Raw genomic sequence first — 21,373 nt, forward strand, 5'->3', positions numbered from 1 at the left:
TATTTATCTGTCTTTGTAACTAAGTGAAATGTCTTCAAGGAAAAACAAAGACCAGTTGCCTTTTGAAAAGCATCTTTGGGACTATTTTCAGGAATGTTTATAAGAGATACAATATTCTCCAGTTGCCTAAATATTTCTGACTTTGTATCAGGTGCCATAGTTTCATCTGAGCTGAGGATACTGAACAGTTCTTTCTCAATTATTATGTGTTTGCTTTGGTTTCAACAACAGATTGATTGCAATGGATTGTACAATGCACATAAGAAATTTTCTCTAACCTTATGCTAATTGCCAGAAAAAAGATGTTATCTAACTCAGTAAGCAATAGTGGCAGTTCCCTAAGCCCCATCTCTTTCATATGACATGGGGCGCTCTGGGGAAATAAGAGTCTTTAAGTTTAAGCAATGTCATCTGCCTTTCTGTTGATGAAAGAGAGATGAGAATATTCAAACTGTGAAAATGGTCTTTAAAAGGAGTGAAGTTTCATTCAAACTTAGCTGCACGCTCTGTTCTCATCTGCAGATTTATCTCATAGTTGCTGTACTTCAGTCACTTCCAGTTCTGGTATCATTTCATTTGGTTTGCTTGTCAGCAAGTGGTTCTTTGTAAGTTCCTGTTGATGTAATCAGGGATAGTCTGTAGCCACTTAGTCTTCTGTCAACCTCTCTTTTGTTACCCTCCCACTTTTACAATTAAGAAATTTCTTATATGTTACATACTTACAAAGTCATATCATATATGACTTACAAAGTCATACATCATAGTACATCTGAGGTTGTTGATGCTACTTCTAGCAGTTTAAATACCAGTTTCTATTCCTTCTCATTTATCATGATATAGTTTTCATATAAATTAAATAAACTAGGTGATAGTATACAACTTTGGCACATAATTTGCTGTTTTGAACTATGGAGTTGTTCTGTGTTCCATTCTAATTGTTATTAATGAGGTAGACTAGTACTTCCAGGTTTTTTAAAGGCTATCCACAATTTATTATGGTAAAAAAAATCTTTAGTATAATCAATAAAGCATATAGATTTTCAAGGTGCCTCTTGTGTCTTTTCTTGTGTTAATCCATCAGCTACTACCAGTAGTAATGTGACTTTGGACCCTTTGCCTCTCTTGAATCCAGCTTGTAAATCTGGTGATTGTCATTCCAAGGATTTTAAAGTTGATGGTAATCTGTTGAACTTTTTCTTACTAGATTGCACATTTGCTCAATAGTTCAAATGCAAGAACTGCCCTTTTTGGTATCAGAATAACAATTGCTCTTTTCTGGTTCTTTGGCCATTATTGTTTTTTCCATACTTTCTTAAAGACAGCAAATAATACTTTAAATGCATACTTCCTCAAAATTTTAAATAGTCTGGGTGGTATTTTATTAACTTCTGCAGCTATATTGTTAGCAGTATTTTAGGGTCCATTTAACTTCCAAAATGTCTAGCCCTAGTTCAGTGATTATATCTTCATATTCATACTTGATTTAGGAATCTATTCTTATAGTTTTTATATGCTCTCACCAATGCTTCTTATGCTTCAATACTTCTACTAGACTCTTTTGTCTAGTAGATTTTGCTTACTTTGTCTTACTTTGCTTACTTTTAAGGTGCCCACAATCAAGTTTCTTTGATTTAGTATAAGTTTTCTTAAATAAATGTCTTGCTCTTTTTGATTATACTCAGTTATAAATATAAATCTTGCTCTTCTCTGTAAGAAAACTCTGAAAAATGTCTTTATAGTTTGGTAAATAATCTTCAATTTGTCCTGACCTTTGTTTTTGTTTTTTTCCAGCATATCTGCATATCAGCATATATATTCAGCATATCTGCAGACAGCTGTATTTTATCGTCTGTTTTTTATATTCTTAATGATATCTGTACTGTTTCAACAAGGTGTTCAAATTGCTTTAGAACTTCAGCTTTCACTTTCTCTGCATATATGGTTAAATTACTCTAATACATTTATTTGTTTATTTATTTATTCATTTTACTTATTAAATTTATACGTCACCCATCTTGTGGTTGAAGGTGATTAGAGCGGCTGTTGGCTTGCCTTGGCTGCAAATGAAAATCATTCTATCATTAGAGGAGGAGGGGGAGTATATCCAAGCATTGACTTTGATACGTTTATTTAATGTTTATGTATTGAATATTGTCACTGATTACACAAACTCATGATAGCTATTTCAGTTTTCCTATGATTTTCTTGTCCACAGAACATGATTCTCCACATTCTCCAAAACAAATCTGATGTTTCTCTGATATGAAACAATCAATTCAAGTCCATTTCAGTTCACTGATTTCTGGAATATTAGTTTTCTTTTTTTAATATATTTCTGTTATGGTTAGATCAGATTTGTCTTGATTGATGGTTTTGACATTTCACAGACTAATATCTTTCCAACATCAAACTTCTGTGTTTTCTGAGGCATCAATAGCTGGATAGTTTGGCTTTGATCTGTCCAGATCAGAAGCATCAAAGCTACTCATAGTTACCCTCTGCTTTTTCCCAGTATTTTATTGGATACCGTCTGTCTTTAGGGACTCATTTATTGTTATCATGGATATCAGCCTGGTTGTAAATGTCATTTTGATTTGCTTTACATTTCATTCTTCAGTGCAATGTATCTAGATTGATCCCTTTCAACCTGCCCATCATGGGTGACACTTCTGGCAGTGGACACTCCCAGTAGTGTAGCTTATAGTATTATTGGGATGCTCAGACCTCTTAATCACAACGAGGGAACACTCCATGAAAGGTGTTTTTTTTTAAAAAAAATAGTACCTATATCTTATCTGGATTATATTACATAATCTTTACTTTGATGAGTCCATACCTTTTTAAATTTTGTAACTTTTTTGGCCTACTACAATGAAGGAAGAGGTACACTATAAAGTGCACAGTACGACACCTTTGTCCAAACTTCTATATGACTTCTCCCAGCAATTCTGCCCATGGCGGTGGGGGGAGGGGGGCAGTTATTTTTGTTACCAATTCTTATTTTGTTTTACTTCCTAGTCTGAGTTTTTAACCTTGGTCAAAGAAACCTGTAATATTTCAGACACTATCTTTTAAGATAAGGAAACTATCAGGAAAAGGAAAAGCATATTTTTCTTTTCCAAGAAAAAGACAGTATCTTTTCCTTTGAGCAGTTTTTTTATAAGAATGATTATCATTAAAGCTATTTATATGAGGTGCTAGATGTTGTACTAGCATATTTTTTCAGACTAGTATGTAAAAGAGAGGCAATTTTCTGTGATTATGCTACATTTTAGAGTTGATTAAAATACACTTTACACTGTACATCTAATTTGCACTTAAACTACCATATTTTTTTCCAAGTGCATCTTGACTCACACACTTATTAAACCAGTGGACGGTAACTGAATCTTATTAGCTTTCTGCCTTTCCTCCACTGTAAGCGAGTAGTGCCTGTACTAATAGAGTATCTTTCTATTGTTTAAACTGCTTTTTCTGGTTAATACCAGCACTCAAAATATCCATGGGACATGAAGTAATTTTCTTTCAGGACAGAAGATTTCTAGGCCAGGTATAGACCTATTGCCATTTTGTCAAATATGTATCTACAGGATGCATTTGCTGAATGGATAAGGGGTGGAATGGGGGCATATTCAGTAGAAAGAAAATAATTAAACCTTCTAGTGCCTGCTGATTCTTCCAATATTCTCATGAACTCTGCCAGACTTCCTTGCTGTAGGATATATGGATGAAATAATTTAATTTCTTGCACAGAAGTTTTTTCACTCTTGTTATTTGTTGCACAGCATTAGTTTTGCATTAGTTTTGCATGTTAGACAAATGTTGATAGTTCTTGTGTACATTTTTAAGACCTAACTCTTTCCAGAGTGACAGCAAGAAAGCTCTTGCACACTGATGAATTTGCATATTGGTATTCTCCAGATAATAACTATGTCATTTGTAAAGCTTTTACAGCCATCTGTGCATCTCAGTAGAGAATTATATGGACCTGAGAAAACTAATTATAATTCTCAATTAATCATGGCACTTTCTGGATTAAAGAAGTATTCTTGCAGGTTGTAGACTAATGCCAACATCTAGGCACCGATGTACAAATCATGGCTGTTGTGGCAGCAAATGACAAGTGTGTCATTACGTTGGCTTACATACTCAAATAGATGGCTTAAATACTTGTGTCAGCTATTACAATGCAATTAGATATTTGTGTCATTTGCATGATGACCTCATGATTCTATATTGTCATTTTGATCTTATCATGACCCTCCTATGGATGCTGCAGCATAAAAGCCAGAATGGACTTCTTTTGAAGTACAACTTTGGAGAGTTAAGATGACTACATGCTGTGTGCGGCTGCTCCTCCGGATCCTTGGGAGGACAAAAAACAGCCCTCCCAGAAAAATCAGAAGTCATGAAACGGGCCTGTTTCCAACTTCTGGTGGGCCTCCAGAGCATGGGGGAAGCTGTTTTTGCTCTCCCAGAGCCCTGGGGGAGGCCTCCAGACCGTTGGGAAGGTGAAAACCCCCTGGGCTTTGGAGGCCCACTGGAAGCCGGAAACAGGAAGTTCTGGTAGGCCACATCCACCATGGCCATGCCCACCCAGCAACTGGGCAGTAAACCAGTTGCTGGGATTTTTTAATCCCACCCCTGCTACAGTTCCTGACAAGAAACAAGAGGTTATCTGATTTGAACACATTAAACTACTTTATGCAATGTGGCCAACGGATCAGAAATTTGTACAGCTCATAGAATTATTTTTAAAACAGCAGCTTAATGCTAATGTGATCTTGGCTTATTGTCTCAAGTTGCTGATTCTCTTCCCCCACCCACCCTATTTTGGGGAGAGGCACTGAAACTGGGACAGGAGAAGCACTGGAGATAATTATACAGTGATGTGAGAAATAAAAAGGAGAGAAGGTGAGAGGTGAAGTTCTGGACCTTTATTTGATGAGTTAATGTGCAATCATCCTGCAATGCTAAGCTATTGCCAAAATGAGCTGTACAACAATTCACTTCACTCTTGTGAATTAGAGTCCATAACTAGGAAAGATTGTATATGGTAAGAAGTAAGGCTGCTTCTAAACATTTTAATTGTGTAATCCTCTGCCTCAAATATAGAACAGAGCCCCAGGTGATGTCTTCTTGGTTGTTCTTCCACAGATTTGTTTTCATTGGTGTCCCTTAATAATTGAGGAGAACTCATGTTAAAGATTCTTATATTGACTGACAAAGATTTTCAGCCTACTACACCGCTGAGCGTTAAGCTGTGGATTGTTGGTTCATTTCTCTGGATATTGCTGGCTTCTAGAATGTGCTGTTATGTTATTGTTTCCTGAAACAACAAAGGGGGGGGGATTTGAACTTTACAGGTATTGGATCATATTTTAATCAGCAATCTTAGCCTTTTTAATTTTCATCATTTTCTGCAACCATCTAAGGATCATTATATTTTATATCTTTTTATAATGTAAATATGATATTAAAGTGTTTCTTTTCTTTGGTATTAGTTACTTCTCTTCATTAAAACAGCATGTGTCCATGCTAGTGATATGTCTTGATGAAGTCCTGATGAAGTATGGAACAGCTGAACTACTATACAAGATTGAGAGTTATGAAATAATGGTCTTTCCAGTTTCAGAATCTAAGTTTAATATAGTTGGTCGTAAACCACTGCATTAATTCCAATATAGTGTTCATGGTTAATAAACATTAGGTTTTACCCTTTAAGGTTTTCCATTGCCAGCCTTCTGTTCAATTTTAATATATATGCAGGCTACTTTTCCATATTTTTATTCTTATTTGGTTTATATACTCAGGTTAGGATTTGGTGTGTGTGTGTGTGTTTGTATACACACACACACACATATACTCAGTATTGTCTCGATGTATTAAGCCATTAAAAAACAAATAAGAGGGGAGTGGAATGATTTGAGTTAATTCAACTTGCTCACACATTAACTATTGTATAAACTGTTTTTTAATCTCCTCATGTCATACTTCATAGAGGGTTGCTTCACTTGTATTACCAGGAAACTTAATATTGTAGCCTTGTCTGTAAAAGCATTTTTTTTGCTAAAAATTTCCAGAACAGAACTAAAACTTCTTTTTTTTTCTAAAATTACTTTTGGTATCAAAGTAAAATAGTGTAAATCTTTAAATGAAAGCTACCTGAATTGCAAAAATCTATATGACCATTAAATGGTAGGAAAGGGTATCAAGATTTTTGCAGCCCATATATGATAGCCCTACTTTAAATCCATCTGTTATGGTGTTCTAACTGCCACTATCCAGTACAAGCAGCTAGTCAGGAATAACTCACAGGTAGTTCTTCTCTATTTCTTCCTTAAGAAGAGAATGCCAAAAAGGAAACTGCGTTTATTTTCTATGTGCACACCTTATTCCTAGGAAAGGAAGTACCAACTGCCAATAAACACAGAGTGAATTTCTTTGGCTTTTTAAGTGGTGAGCAATAGCAATAGCATTTACACTTATATACTACTTCACAGTGCTTTACAGCCCTCTCAAAGCAATTTACAAATATCAGCATATTGCCCCAACAATCATGGTCCTCCTCATTATACCGACTTCGGAAGGATGGAAGGCTGAGTCAGCCTTAAGCTGGTGAGAATTGAACTGCTGGCAGTTGGCAAAATTAGCCTGCTATTCTGCATTCTAACCACTGCACCATATCACAGCTCTAATTTTGTTTGTGAGAATCTAATTTTGTAGAGATTGGGGGTATTTGGACAGTATATATTCTTTGATTACGTCCATAAAAAAGAAATTGCTACAATGTATATTGTGTGTATCCCACGCTTTAAGGTTTAAGCTACATTTATAACTACTCCCCCTCCAACACCCTTTATTTTCACAATGACCCAGTGCGGCAGTCAGGACTGTCTCAGGGTCATCCAGTGTTTTTGCATGGCCAAGAAAGAATTTGAATATAGGCCTCAGTATATATAATTACTACATTCAGTCTATTATTCAATTTGGCTTACACTTGTCTATCACCTATACTGCTTATCAAATCTTGACTGCTGCTGATTCTGACATTCTTGATCATCATATGAGCCTCCAAGAAAAAAAATTTTTTTATCAGTTTAACATTTTAAGTTATAAGATAAAATGCAAAAGTATTCCTATTTATTTTTGTAATTTTATCAATAGTATTGGTGATGGTCTAAGTAATTGCAGACTTTATTCCTAGTCATAGACATTCAGCCTTTGTAGAAACTGTTCCTATTAGTTAATTAAACTTTGTTAATTAAGCTGGTCCTTATTATAAACATGATTGCAAGTCTCCTGTCCTGTGTTCATTTTCAGATGTAATGTGCTACTGAGATTATAGGCAGTAAGCCCAATGGAGTGGCTGAGATGAATTGCACACAAAAGTGTTCTTTACTCAAAGTCATTTCATATCAAAGGAGAATATTGAGATCAAGAGAAGTTGGTATCCTTCAGTGGCTTCAACTTGGTCTATAGGAGGAAATATATTTTTCAGGAATAATATTTTAGAACTATGGTTTATTATGTCCTCATATATGGTAAAACTGTGCTCTTCTTTTCTTTCTTAGCTGGCAAGCCAAGTATTATCAAACTAAAGGTCTTTGGATGTAATTAATATAGAGATAAAATTATGAAATATAAATAAATAAATTTGTTTAAAATTTATAGTCTTTCTGACTTGGATCTCTTTTATAAGTATCATAGAATAGGCAGCTTGCATTTTAATATGTAAGGTGTTGTAGTGCTGTAATGTCCAAACTGAGAAAGAAGATAAATTTCGATGTTAGGATACATGTTTGCTAAATCTCAGAATGGTACTTTCAATTGTTACATTATCATGGGTGTCTAGATTTCTCATTATTATGTGTTGTCAACTTCAAGATCTATAGCATGTAAGCTGTTGCTTATCAGCATATTAAAAAGGGCTTAATAAAAGAAATTGGTAGCCTGGTATACTTCTTGCCTCAATACACTATAGTGGAAAAAATAGTAAATTTAATCTTTCATAATTATTTTCTTGTACAGCCTCTTGGTTTTGCTAAAAATAACAACCTGCCAATTTTTTAATAACTTGATGTAGTTTTCAGATCTTGTTTTGTTTTTACGATGCAGCATGTTATTTCTTCTGGGGAAAGTAATAACAGCTTAGTACTGCATAATCAGAACCAATACATAATGCAGAAATATGAACAGTTGTGCATTTGATTGCCTATATTTCATTGTGAAGTCACTTCCAGGCAACTGGATTCAGAAATTATACAATAGGCAGGTGATAGGTAAATGGGCTTGAGATTTCTGTAAATCAACAATGGAATGAGATGCCTGAGATTTGAATTCTTGCCTAAATCTTAGACTATGGAAACTGATGTGACTCTCTAAATTCAACTGTTTACTGAAAGCTAAATCTTAAAAGTTGGTAAAGGAAAGAGAGCTTATCGTTGTATTGAGCTTTCTTTTCCTCCATAGTCAATAAGAGTGTCATTTTCAAATAGAAACTTCCAAAGCAGGCAGGAGGAAATATGAAATTGAAGTTAGTTGATATTTATTTTGTTTTTGAAAAGCCAGTTTTCCACACTTTCTAAAGCAAAAGCAAACCTTGATGAAAAGCCTAGCAAACTGTGTTAAATTAGCAGAGAAGAGATATATTGAAAAGCATGTCTTATTTCACAGAGATTAATTGTACCGTTCTCTTTTTCTTCTCACTTACAGAAATTGACAGTAATCAGAATTATGTGACAACAGAGCCTCAGCTGATCTTCTATCCCAGCGTTACCTATGCAATCATTGGCAGCTCTGCTATTTTTGTGTTGGTGGTGGCCCTCCTGGCCCTAATTTTGCACCATCAGCGAAAACGCAACAACCTCATGACACTTCCTGTACATCGACTGCAGCATCCTGTCCTCTTGTCTCGTCTCGTCGTCCTTGATCATCCTCATCAGTGCAATGTCACTTATAATGTTAACAATGGGATCCAGTATATGTCTACCCAGGGATATCATAGACCTCCAGATTTAGATTCACCACCATCTTATTCAGAAGCTGTGCTAGATCAAAGGTACATTGCAGTAGTGTAACGGTGGGGTTTCTCCTGTGCTTTAGACCCTTTGTTCTGGGTTTGTTTTTTTTTTGTATACCCAATGCTTCTCTTTCATGATAGCTTCCTTTAACAGCTGCACCACCCTTGCTTCATTAGCATTGATTTTACTGGGTTGATCCCTCGTAAACTGCTTCAATATTTATACCCAAGTTTCCTGCCTGACTATTTACTCTCATTAAGGCAAGTCATAATTGCTGCAGTTTGAACTTCACCATTGAGCGTAATTTTCTCCTCAGTACAGGAATCCACTTTAAAGATTTCTGCTGACAGAAATCTATCTATCCTCCGATTTCAGAAATGATTCTTTCAGATTTGGAGTATGTCATGGAAATAATGTGGAAACCATCTTTTGGTCACACTTACAATTTAGTTCATCGGAAGATCAGTGTAGAGGCCATTTTCTTTTTAATGCCCCTTTTTGTACCCTACTCGAGATGCTTTTGAGCCAACATGATGCCATTTTCATCCCACGAAAAGATAACTTTTCACTTGTATTTGCTGCTTTGTGTAGGCAGATATGTACTGTATTTCCAGGATAGTGAGGAACAGAGCCCTAAAAAAATCATACAGAATAGAATGTTGGGCTAGTATTGTCATTGTTATCTGAAACTGGAGGGAGAAAACATATACACACCTATTTCCAAACTTTATCTTCCAATGTGACATATAGTGAGCATTTATGCAATTCATTTATGCAATTGTTTGGGAGCTGCTTAATCACTATAAATAATGTAAAGCAAATTTAATTTTTAAAAAGCTTGTCTTCGAGTAAATGGACAAATTGCATTTCAGTATTAATAGCGTCACTTGCACAGGATTCTTACAAACTGATCACAATTTCCACTAAAGAGACAATCAGTTGTATTTCTTAATAACAATATATTGGGGATAATATATTGAGAGTAAGATCTGGATCCGTTGAGGAAAATTAAAAATCCATTTATAGTGTCTCTGTTCCCCCTAAAGGGGGAGGGGTTAATGCGAAACCATGGCAACTAATAATTTATTACTAAGTGATGAATATATACATTATACAGAATTTAATTTAACTCCCCAAGCTTTTAAGATGTAGCACTTAAAAATCAATGAGAAGTCCCCTCCAACAACAAATACCAATTCAATATATTGTCTGCAGTCAGTTATGGGAACTAAATTGTAGGGTTTTTTCCTGTTTTTAACATGTGAAGCCAGTCCATAAATTTCTTAGTTTCCTGCTAAGATTCTTACTGGTTTCAGTGGTGATAATGGGGATGGGTGGCTGCAGCTTGTGTAATGCTGATTGACTTCTAATATGTCTTCAATTTGATCCCACCATCTGTTGCAAAAAAACATAAATCATTTTATGTTTTCATGTGGGAAGAAGCCATTCTAAGTATATTTTGGGAGACATAATACTTTTAAACAGAATTGTTCACTTCCTTATTGTTTCCAATGCAAAGTAAGGTCAACTTACCCTACAGTAACACATAACTATAAACAATTATAGCATGTTTATGAGATGCTAGAATATATCTTAAAAAGCCTGCGTCTTGGTGGATTCCACCATCACCTATGTGCAATTTCCCTGAGCTGACAGCTATAGTTGACCTTGGAATAGTATATCAGGGACAACACAACATAAAGTAAAATTCTTAAAGTTTAACCGTCTTATTATTTTTCTCTTCCAGTAACATCAAAAATTGCAGTTTAGTAATACCGAGGCCAAGCAGTACTGGCTACTAGCTGAATGGATGTTTCTGGCTTCTGAACAAAAGTTACTTGTCAAAAGTCAACCCATCAAGTCCATTCAGTTGTGACTTGGCCATTCAAGTAGTGTACATTTTCATATGCATCTTTATTGTAATATATTGTAGTAATTTGAACTGGGACATTTTCCCAGGATCAAGGAATAGAACACCCTCCCCTGATCAGTTGGAAGCTGCAAGTAATGTTACTGGAAGACAGTGGTATTACAGGATAAACTGAGAGTGTGTCCCCTGGATTTCCAAAGGTTTGAGGGGTAAAATAATCTCATTTTCATTCTGGCCTTCTGGATTACACAAATGGGATGATGGGGAATGTAAGTGAAATGAGTGGTCCATTTAGATAGATAGATAGATAGATAGATAGATAGATAGATAGATAGATAGATAGATAGATAGATAGATAGATAGATAGATAGATGAGAGGGAGGGAGGGAGGGAGGGAGGGAGGGAGAATAAGAATTCTTTATTGGCTAAATGTGATTGGACATACAAAGAATTTGGCTTGGTATATATGCTTTCAGTATACATAAAAGAAAAGATACATTATCAAGAGTCAAGATTTGTGCCTTTATAACTCGATGAAGCAAAATTCAGATGCTTTTTTATTTCATACATCTGGTAACTTGACATCTAATTTATACTTTGCAGCAGACCCCCCTGGTTTGATCTTCCTCCGCCTCCATATTACTCAGAAACAGGATCCCGGAATCACTTAGATCTTCCTCCATATCGTTCTCGAACTGGAAGTGTGGTAAGCACAGATGCTTCAGAGGCCAGAGGTCCAGACATTTTGGAAAGCAGTCCATCAAGAAACCTTTTTACCAATATGGGACATCACAGTACACTGTGTGAAATTACAGCCGAGCAAAGTGACTCTCTGATCAATTCAGTTTCTGTCTGAAAACTGTAAACAATTATTTATGCACATTTTTATGGATGTCTGCTTGAACTTGTACTGAGATTAAGAAGTCCCAAATCTTTTGGCCTTTTTCTACTCGATGATTGCAAGTGTTTTTGTGAAAGGAACAAGAGCTATATGCATTGCCATTAAACAACTTCCCTCAATCGTTTCAAGGGAGAATGAGCAAGAAAAGGTGCCAGTGGCCTCAGTCATGCTAGATTTAACTACTGAATTATGAAGGTTGAAGCACTTGAGAACAACAGTTCATTGTCACTTCCTCTCTGTCATAACATGCTGTTAAAGCATATCGGGTATTTACTAGAATTCATGTACTGAAATCAAACTTATGTACATACACACGTGTCTCAAGACATGCCTGTGTTTCAAATGAACTTTATTGCTTTTTAAAAAAATTCTTATTTATGATTGTAAGAATGTATATAAAAATAATAGTAAATGAGACTTGCATTCATGCAAGTATTGAACTGTATTGCTGATGGCATCTGGAAGTCCACTTCTTTCAATAGAAAAATAAAATTCTGAAGGGTCATCGGAAATATCATCTGTACAGTTTGACCTATGTTGTGTTTAAATCACAAGCTCTGCTATGGAGTAAACTATTATTACTTCAGTAAGAAAAAATAATATATTTTTTGATGGACAGGGTTAAAAGGATTTTAAGCCACCTAAACATTAATGGAATTTGAGCTGACACTACTGACTAGGAGACAAATCTTAGAGTCATGGTGGGTGGTTCAGTGAAGATACCAACTAGGTATGCAGCTGCTGTTACAAAAGAAAATTAAATGAAAAGGAATTCTGTCTTTGGAATCATTAGAAAGGGAATTGACATAGAATTGTTGATACTAATGTCCTTATATGCTGTATATCCATGTTGTGGTTACACTTAGAGTATTGTTTGTGGTTCTGCTCACCCAACATATGAAACCAATACAGAGCTATAAAAGGTACAAAATGGACAATAGAAATGATTTGGGAGTGGAATTGCTTCCCAGCAAGAAGAAACTATAGCTTGAAATGAAGGAGGGTAAAGGAAACAGAATAGAAGTCCACAAAATCATTCACAATATAGGTAAGTGATCGAAGAGAAGTTTTCTCCCTTTCTCCATGTTAGAACTTGAGATCATCCATTGACACAAAATGTAGAGCAATTTAGGATCGTCAGAATGAATTACTCTCTTATACAGCAGGTTATTTGATCTATGGAATTTGCTGACAACAATGAGTAATGGCAGCAATTTGGATGGCTTTAAAGAGGACTGGACAAGTTCATGGAAGATCAGGCTACCAAGGTCTACCCTTATTTATGGCCCTTTGCTTTCTCCCTGAATCATAGTCACTGTGCGATACTGGAGGCTATCTCCTTCCGGTCCTGGTTTGAGATTCCCAAATCGTTCTGTTCTGTGATCCAGAATATGAGACAACATATTCTGATTGTACAACAGAATATATCAACAGCCTGATTGTACAAGGCTCTCATATTCATCTGTCTATCACAATGTGCGTGGTTTCAGCTTTCTTCCTTATAGTGAAGAATCAAATACCTTGTATTCTTTTATAATTAATATGTGTATCTTAGGGGTTGTGTGAAGCAGATTTTAGCATTCTATCTTGCATAAATGTAATGTAACAATTTGGTGGCTTATTTGGATACCTATTTCGACAGATGTATCTCAGTTTTGTATATGGTTATTCATATTTCTCTCTCTCCTCTCTCTCTCTCTCTCTCTCTCTCTCTCTCACACACACACACACACACACACACACATACACACACACACACAGAGAGAGAGAGAGAGAGAGAGATGAAGGAACTTTAGGCAGTTTTATGTGTCAAAATGCAGTTTTCTGATTGTCTGGAAAATAAATTTAGTCTGGGCATGCTTTGGGTTTCTCATTGTAAAAGAGAAGATTACAAATGTTCCATTTCCTCTCTGCGTGTATGTACCTTTGAGAGAGATTCTGAGTGCCTTGGAATTCATATATCAGTTTGTAGAGCTTATTAAACTTATTGGGGAATATCTTTCATACTATGAGACTGAAACTTTTTATAAAAAATGGTGCCAGTTCATGGTAGTATTTCCTTGTTGAGGAATCATAGAACTGATTCATTCCTTACATAGCTTGCTTATTTGCTACATATACTTCATTATTTATATTGTAAGTATGAAGTGGAGATAGATACCACACTTCTTCCTGTATATTTACAAACATGCACCTCTCTTGCATACAACATGCTTTATCTTTAACGTTGGTGCATTTTGGAATGGTGTGAATCAGTTTTTAGAATTATTAGTGTTTGAGAGTTATTCGTATAATTCTAAAATATTAGATTGAAATAAGAATCCAATGGTTTTAAAAGCATGACAGCAAGACGATTTCTGTTTGTTTGTTTTTACCCAAACTTAAGTATAGAACTTCTAGTCATTATTGGGAAGATTGAACTCATTGTCCACCTCTGTATCCAATCCAGCTCCTGTGATTTGTTAATTCATCAATGCAAATTTCAAGCCCAAGCCATCTGGTCTAAACTGACATTGAATTAACAACAAACATTACAGATATTTTTTTGTTTCTTTTGAGGGAATTTTATTTGGACAGAAGTACATAATGTTGTTTTTTTAGTAAAAGGCATAGCAGTTACTTATACATTTAAAGTAATGTTTCGTGTGACCCTGAGGTACTGTTTTATTACATTAAGTTTGTGTTCATTCAAATCATTGTCCTTTCTACAATAAGTACAATGCCTTTAAACTGTATATATGTATATTTCTATTGAAATACTTGGATTTGGACTCTTAAAATAAATCCCTTTTTCTAAATGTATCTTTTCATTTCCTCTTAGAAGCTTGAAATAATCAAGAGACCTTCTTAGTAAAATATATGATCCTGAACATAAGCAGAGCACTGAAAGAATACTGGGTAATTATATAGCACAGCATGCCATTTGAAAGGAAAATAAATGTTGCTTATAATATATAGTTGTCTTGAATGTAGGGTAGAGGTTTGACCTACTGTCAGTGAATGCTAATAGACCTGTATTATTTGTGAAGTAAAATAGATTAAGAAATACTGAAGCAGACAAAATCTGCAATTAACCAATATATGGCAACTGGGAAACAGGAGGGAATCAGGAGGAAGGGGAGGCAGACAATACCATGGAGAACGTGATGGACATAGAACATAAAATAATAGCGTTGGAAGGAACCTCAGAGGTCTTCTAATCCAACCCCCTCTCGAGCAGGAGACCCTATACCATTTCAACCAAATGGTTGTCCGGTCTCTTTTTGAAAGCCAGGAGGTAGGTATGATGGGCATCAGGGCCAGCTGCACTAGGAGATGACAAGTTAAAGATCCTCATATTTGGCTCTTGGTATGTATTCCAGGAAACAGATTGTGGCAGCCCTGGGCTTCAGCTGTTGCTTGTGGATGTCAGATCAGTTTGTAATAAATCCATTCTCATTCATGATCTTATTGCAAATGAGAGAACCAATCTGGCATATATAACTGAAAAGTGGATAGGCTCAGGTAGACTCCCCCTTTATAAATAGTCTACTCAGGTTTTAGATTTTGTATCAATTGGAACTTCAAGGGATAGGTGATGGGCAACAGCTATTCTCATTGCATAGTCATTGCAGGGTCTCAGAGGGAGTGTTCTACAGATAACAAGAAGTAGAACTCCTCGGTTGAATGTGGGCCTTAGGAAACAGGTGGGATTCTTGCTGCTATATCACACTGTTTACCCCAAGGTATCATCTCTGCTTGAGCTGTTGAATTCTGTTTCTGGGATAGTTTAGCACAGAGGTGATATTCAGCAGGTTCTGATCAGTTCTGAGAACCAGTAGCGGAAATTTTGAGTAGTTCGGAAAACCAGCAAATACCACCTCTGATTGGAGATTTTACAGTATCCTTCCCCTGCCACACCCACCAAGCCACGCCCACAGAACCGGTAGTAAAAAAAATTTGAATCCCATCACTGGTTTAGCAGGTCCCAAACTGTTAGTCTTGAAGACTTCAATTTGCCATTTGGTGTAGAGATTAAGAAATTAATCTGGATGGAGATATGTAAAGCAACAAAAGGTGAAACATATCTTAAGTCCAGAACAGATAAAATGTGCAGATGCAGCACAAACACCTCCCTAATTCACAGAAATATAAGAAGGCAGAGGAGGTAGAGCACAATTAGATTAGCAAGATTATTATTATAGCTTCTTTGAAAATTAGATAGGATGTTTACTATGCAAAAGAGTTGATTTAACAATGGCCTGTTGAGGAAAGCCTATATGTGCTTGCCACTTGCACAAATGGAGCTTTGCTGAGAGAGCCTGCTGCTTGTGTGGCCCAGTTCCAAATGGGCCTCAGGCCAGTTTTGAGGCATGGCCCGGAGGTTGGGGAACCCTGCTGTATATTGCCAATTGAAAACAGCAAACATGCATAATACTCTTGCCTCCTATTTTCCCCCCAAGAAGACTTCTGTGAGGTTGGTTGAATATTGAGGTTATTCCCATTGTCCCTCACTTGTAGGATGCCTCAGGGCTCAACCTTTTCACCTCTTCTGTTTAATACCTAACTGAAATCACTTAGGTCATCCATTAATTTGGGGCACAGTATCATCAATATGCAGACAATATCTCATTGTACATCTCAGACCCAAGCCATTCAATTGATGATGTCAATGTCCTGAGGCTATTCAGGTCTAGATGGGGAGGAACATCCTAAGGCTCTATCCTGCCAAGAACAAATGAGTATAGCTGTTCAGACTCCATAGATGTCAGAATGTTTAATCTTTGGCTTTGGTTGGGGGAGCAGTTACCTATCTGATGCTATGTGCACCTTTAGAATCTTCTGGTTGATTTCTGGGTACAATTCAAAATCCAGTTTGTCACCTATAAAGCTTTTCATGACATAGTTATTTGAGGACCATCTGTCTCCAATGGTTTCTGCCTATCGAGGGGAGAGATAGGGCACTCTTGAGTTCCCTCAGTTAAACAATATCATCTAGTTAGGACCCCAGAAGTATGACTTCTAGGTTGCAGAAAGGTGAATGACTCCCAATTTACATTTTTTAAAAAAAAATCTTCCAAAATTTGGCTTTACTCCCAGGTCTAAGGTTGCTGTTTGTTTTGTCCCTGGCAGATTTTCTGTAGTAATATACTGATGCTTTTGTCTGGATATATATGTCTTTTTCTTGTTTTTCTTTTAAATTATATAATCCACCCAGAGATATTTTAGAGTCAGGCGACCTTCTAAATCTAAGAGAACAAATACATCATTGTTTGCTCTCTGAGAATATGGGTTTCAGCTTCTTGTATTCATTTAAGTTTAAACTAGACTTTTCCTCCCAGCCTTTCCCATCACTTAAAAGGAGATCCAGCTTTACATATATATACATATATGTGTGTGTGTGTGTGTGTGTGTCTAGGTGTGTTTGGGTCTTTTCCCGTGTAAGATTAAGAGTATCTTGGCGACGTTTATCTGCTTGCACTGGCACGAAGCCGAAAGCACCAGCCTGAGGATGGCGAGTGGGACCTCGCCGAAACTTCTCCAAGATACTCTTAATCTTACATGGGAAAAGACCTACATACCTGTAACACGTGAAAATCTACGAAAACAAATTATATATATATATATATATATATATATATATGTTTTCTGAGGTATATGTGTGTGTGTGTGTGTGTGTGTGTGTGTATCTTTGGTTATTCGGGTTTTCTCCCGCGTAAAATTGGAAGTATCTAGGCAATGTTTCGATGAAGTCTCATTCATCATCTTTAGGCTTGTGTCTTCGGCTTGTGCTTCTCAGAGTAATGTGAGCTTGCAGCTGCTTCTTCCTTTTAACTTCTAGTGGGGGTGTGACTTGATTGGGTGGGGGCTTGGCTGTGTTCTGATTGGGTGGGGGGGTGTTCTCATTGGTTGGGGGTTTGGTTGTGTTCTGATTGGTTGAGGGGTGTGTTCTGTTCAGGTGGGGGCTTGGTTGTGCTCAGGTTAGTCTTAGTTGCTGGGGGATTTGAGCTGGTGAGCTGTGATCCTGCTGTTTGGCTTCGCATTCATGGTCGTGGCGCATCTTCATGGTGGGCGTCAGTTCGCTTCATGTATGGGTCGGAGGGGTTTGAAGCGGGTAGTGATGCAGCTGCAGTGCGGCTTCTGGTCCGTGGTCGTGTCTCATCTTCTGTGTGGGTGTGAGCCTGCTTTCTACGTGGAAGTGTGGTTTTTCTGCACAAACAGAAAAATATCCACCATCCTAAGAAACCCTAAAGACAAAATCGAGTTAGAAAACCAAGGAGTATGCAAAATCCCTTGCACTGCCTGCCCCACCACATACATCGGACAAACTAACAGAAGAATAAGTGCACGCATTGAAGAACACAAGAACTCAAATCAAAAAAGAAGAACCGACCTCTTCCCTGGTCCAACACCGCAAAGCCACAGGACATGAGATTGACTTTAAAAATACCAGAACTATCGCCAAAACTGAACACTTCAACAACAGAATAATCGGAGAAGCCATAGAGATAGAAAAACGTCCACACAGCATGAATAAACGAGATGACATCTCCCGCCTACCAGCCATTTGGAAACCCGCCCTCATGAACAGATGAGTACCTAACATGAAGAATGACACCAGACCCACACCCACGAGGGCCACACAAGATGCTACCACCACACTTCCACGTAGACAGCAGACTCACACCCACACAGATGATGAGACACGACCATGGACTAGAAGCTGTACCGCAGCTGCATCACTACCCGCTTCAAACCCCTCCGACCCATACATGAAGCGAACGGACGCCCACCATGAAGATGTGGCATGACCACGAATGCAAAGCCAAACAACAGGATCACAGCTCACCAGATCAAATCCCCCGGCAACTAAACCTAACCTGAGCACAACCAAGCCCCCACCTGAACAGAACACACTCTCAGCAAATGGCGGCGACCAACTAGGAAGGTGAGGCTCTCGCTCGTGGAGCACTATCTCCCTATAAAGCCACCACTTGCACCAGAAATCACTTTTAAAGCTGCCGCCTGCACCAGTAACCGAGAGTAAATCAGAGCCCAAAAAACAAGCCCAAAAACGCTAGATTCTGAAGCCGTAGAGCCCTAATAATGCTGGCAGAGCTCCTGCTAACTGATCCGGAGCCCTCCTCTCCTTCCCCAGAGAAGTGAAGCTCTTTCCATCGAGCCCTATTAACCACACTGGTGGAGCTCTTGAACTGGATCACTTGGAGCCAATGGAGTGCAAACAACGTACCTTCATTTAAATCCCTCACACAGCTGATTGAAGTATCTTCCATGCCAGACAACGTGTTTCCATTAATATCCCCCACACAGTTTCCCCAGAGCCACATCGGACAGCTGGCAGGGAGAAACAAGGAGGGAAGAGAAAGCCCTGAGGCTCTTAGGAGCCGAAAGTCACCCTGGACAGGTGGTAAAGGCAGAGGAATGCTTCGGTGGTCGCGAGGAGAGGAGAGTCTCCTCGACTGACCCGAAGAAAACCCCTCCATCTGAACTAAAAAGAGAACTGCCAGCATGGCTAAATTGAAGCCAGGAAGCAGCTGAGACAGAAGTGAAAAAGAAAGGAAAGATCTTGTAACAGCGTGCTTAGTCTTGGTAAGAATCACTCCAATTTCTGCAGTGGAATTTTCCTTGGAAAGTGGGACTCAAAGGAGGAAAATAGCTGCGATTAACGATCTGGAGTGACTGTCAGATTTAGTTTTAAAAAAAGATATTGCAACTAGAAGTAACTTTAAAAGTAAAGGACAGATTAGATTGGTTAACCCAAATTTCTGGACTGTATTTTTACTACTACTCAACTTGAAGAACTTTAGGAAACTATTGGAAAACAATCTTATTCAGAGACATATTGATTGTAGTTAAAGTGTTTTAATTCAGTGAGTTGCTCTCTTTCAAAAATCCAGCATGCTTTGAACATCTTGTTACAGCCTATTGTTTACAGGGTAATAGCAGCAGCAATCAGAGCAATAAATTCCTCCCACCCAGTAAATCACAGCTGCCAGTAAAACAATTAACCCTTTCCTTGCAGACTCTCAATACTAACTCATTACTTTAATCAAACACTGATTAATTCATTACCTCAAAACTTACAACTTTTCTACCTCATCACCTATATCAATGATTAGATAATCAATTTCTATAAAATATTTCATTAATGGTTTAATTGATTTATTGTTTTAATTGATTAGTGTGATTAGAGTGTTTAGTGCAAATAGTGTGATTACTGATTAGTTTAAAAGATCAAGAGTCATGTAATTTAATTGATTAATAAAATCAGTGATTTAGTGAATTTAATTGAACAGTGTGATTAATGATTAGTGTAATTAATTGATTAGCAATTAGTGTAATTAATTGATTAGACTAATTGTTGCTTAGGAAAATTATTTGACTAGAGAGATTACTGCAATTGATTGATTGGTGTGATATTGGCTATATTGATTACCCAAAATTGTTCCATTAATTAATTTAATCAACGTACCATCTTAACAAACCTACCATGCCAAGAAAAAAATCCAATGCCAAACCACAACCTAAAGAGAAAGTAATCCCCACCAATGAACCATAATACTCCTGCACATGCCTTAAATGCTACAAAACTCTAAAGGATAATGAAAACTCCATCAAATGGGTCCAATTCTCTATGTAACAAATACGCTCATCATGACTGTTTGGGATTACCCGAACAAATGATTCAATACCTAGAATCATCCAATGAGTTTCCATATCTCTGCAAATCATGCAGACCCAAACTGGATCTGTTGGAAAGAGTTGATACCACTGAAACACGAATAACATCCCTTGACACCATAGTAGCATCCCTGGATGCCTTAAAAGAAAGAGTATCCAACCTTGAAAAAAAAGACACAATGCAAAAACCTGAACATCCAATAGCTACAAACCACATCTCTACCCAACAACCACAACCCAATCCACAAAAAAACATAAGCCAGACAATTAATGATATCCCAATCCTCATCAGAGAAGTTGTTGAGCGTGAACGGAAACGTCCAAATGCCATCTTATTTGGTCTAGAGGACATCAATGATAATGATGACATCACAACTGTCCGAAACATCATCAGTGATTATCAAGCATCAACCATCTCCCCTGATGAAATACTTGACATTTCCCACATTGGCCGAGAGCTCAAAAACAGAGACGGCTCTGTGGCCCCACGCTTCTGCAGGGTCATTTGCAAAAATGAATCAAGCAAACATAAATTCATTTACACTATAAATTAACTCGCCAAAACCAACACCAACCATAAGAACCTCCGTTGTCACCCTGACCTAACCATACAGCAATGTGCCCACTCCCGTGTACTCCGCACTGAACTCAAAAAACGTCTAGACAATGGAGAGAAGGACCTGTACATTGACTACCATGCTGACTGTATCAAAAGTAAGTCACACAACCTGCAAATCAGCTTTAACCTTCAACCACAACCCTACCTCAACCAATCCACCATCACCCAAGACTAGGCACGCACGCCCCTAACTACCTCAATTCCAACTACTGCTGGCCTTAAATGCAAGCTACTCAATGCAAGAAGCCTTGCGAATAAAATACCTGAATTTGTCCTCT

At 37.4% G+C, this 21,373-nt stretch overlaps 1 protein-coding gene across 2 annotated transcripts in view; it reads left to right on the forward strand.

Moving 5' to 3' along the window:
- LDLRAD3 (low density lipoprotein receptor class A domain containing 3) overlaps positions 1–12,551 on the forward strand; it is a 185,819-nt gene extending 173,268 nt beyond the window's left edge. The window contains exons 5-6 of one of the 2 annotated variants that reach the window (XM_026664683.2): positions 8,716–9,061; positions 11,497–12,551. In XM_026664683.2, coding sequence (XP_026520468.1) covers positions 8,716–9,061; positions 11,497–11,749 — 599 coding nt within the window. In that variant the 3' untranslated portion in view covers positions 11,750–12,551. The remainder of the gene's footprint in view (positions 1–8,715; positions 9,062–11,496) is intronic. The other variant, XM_087951250.1, reaches the window with a different exon arrangement.
- Positions 12,552–21,373: the final 8,822 nt, after the last annotated feature.

Source organism: Notechis scutatus, chromosome 1 (assembly GCF_049901735.1).
Source record: "Notechis scutatus isolate UNSWTSFEM ecotype Mainland chromosome 1, rNotScu1.2, whole genome shotgun sequence".
Lineage (NCBI taxonomy): Eukaryota > Metazoa > Chordata > Lepidosauria > Squamata > Elapidae > Notechis > Notechis scutatus.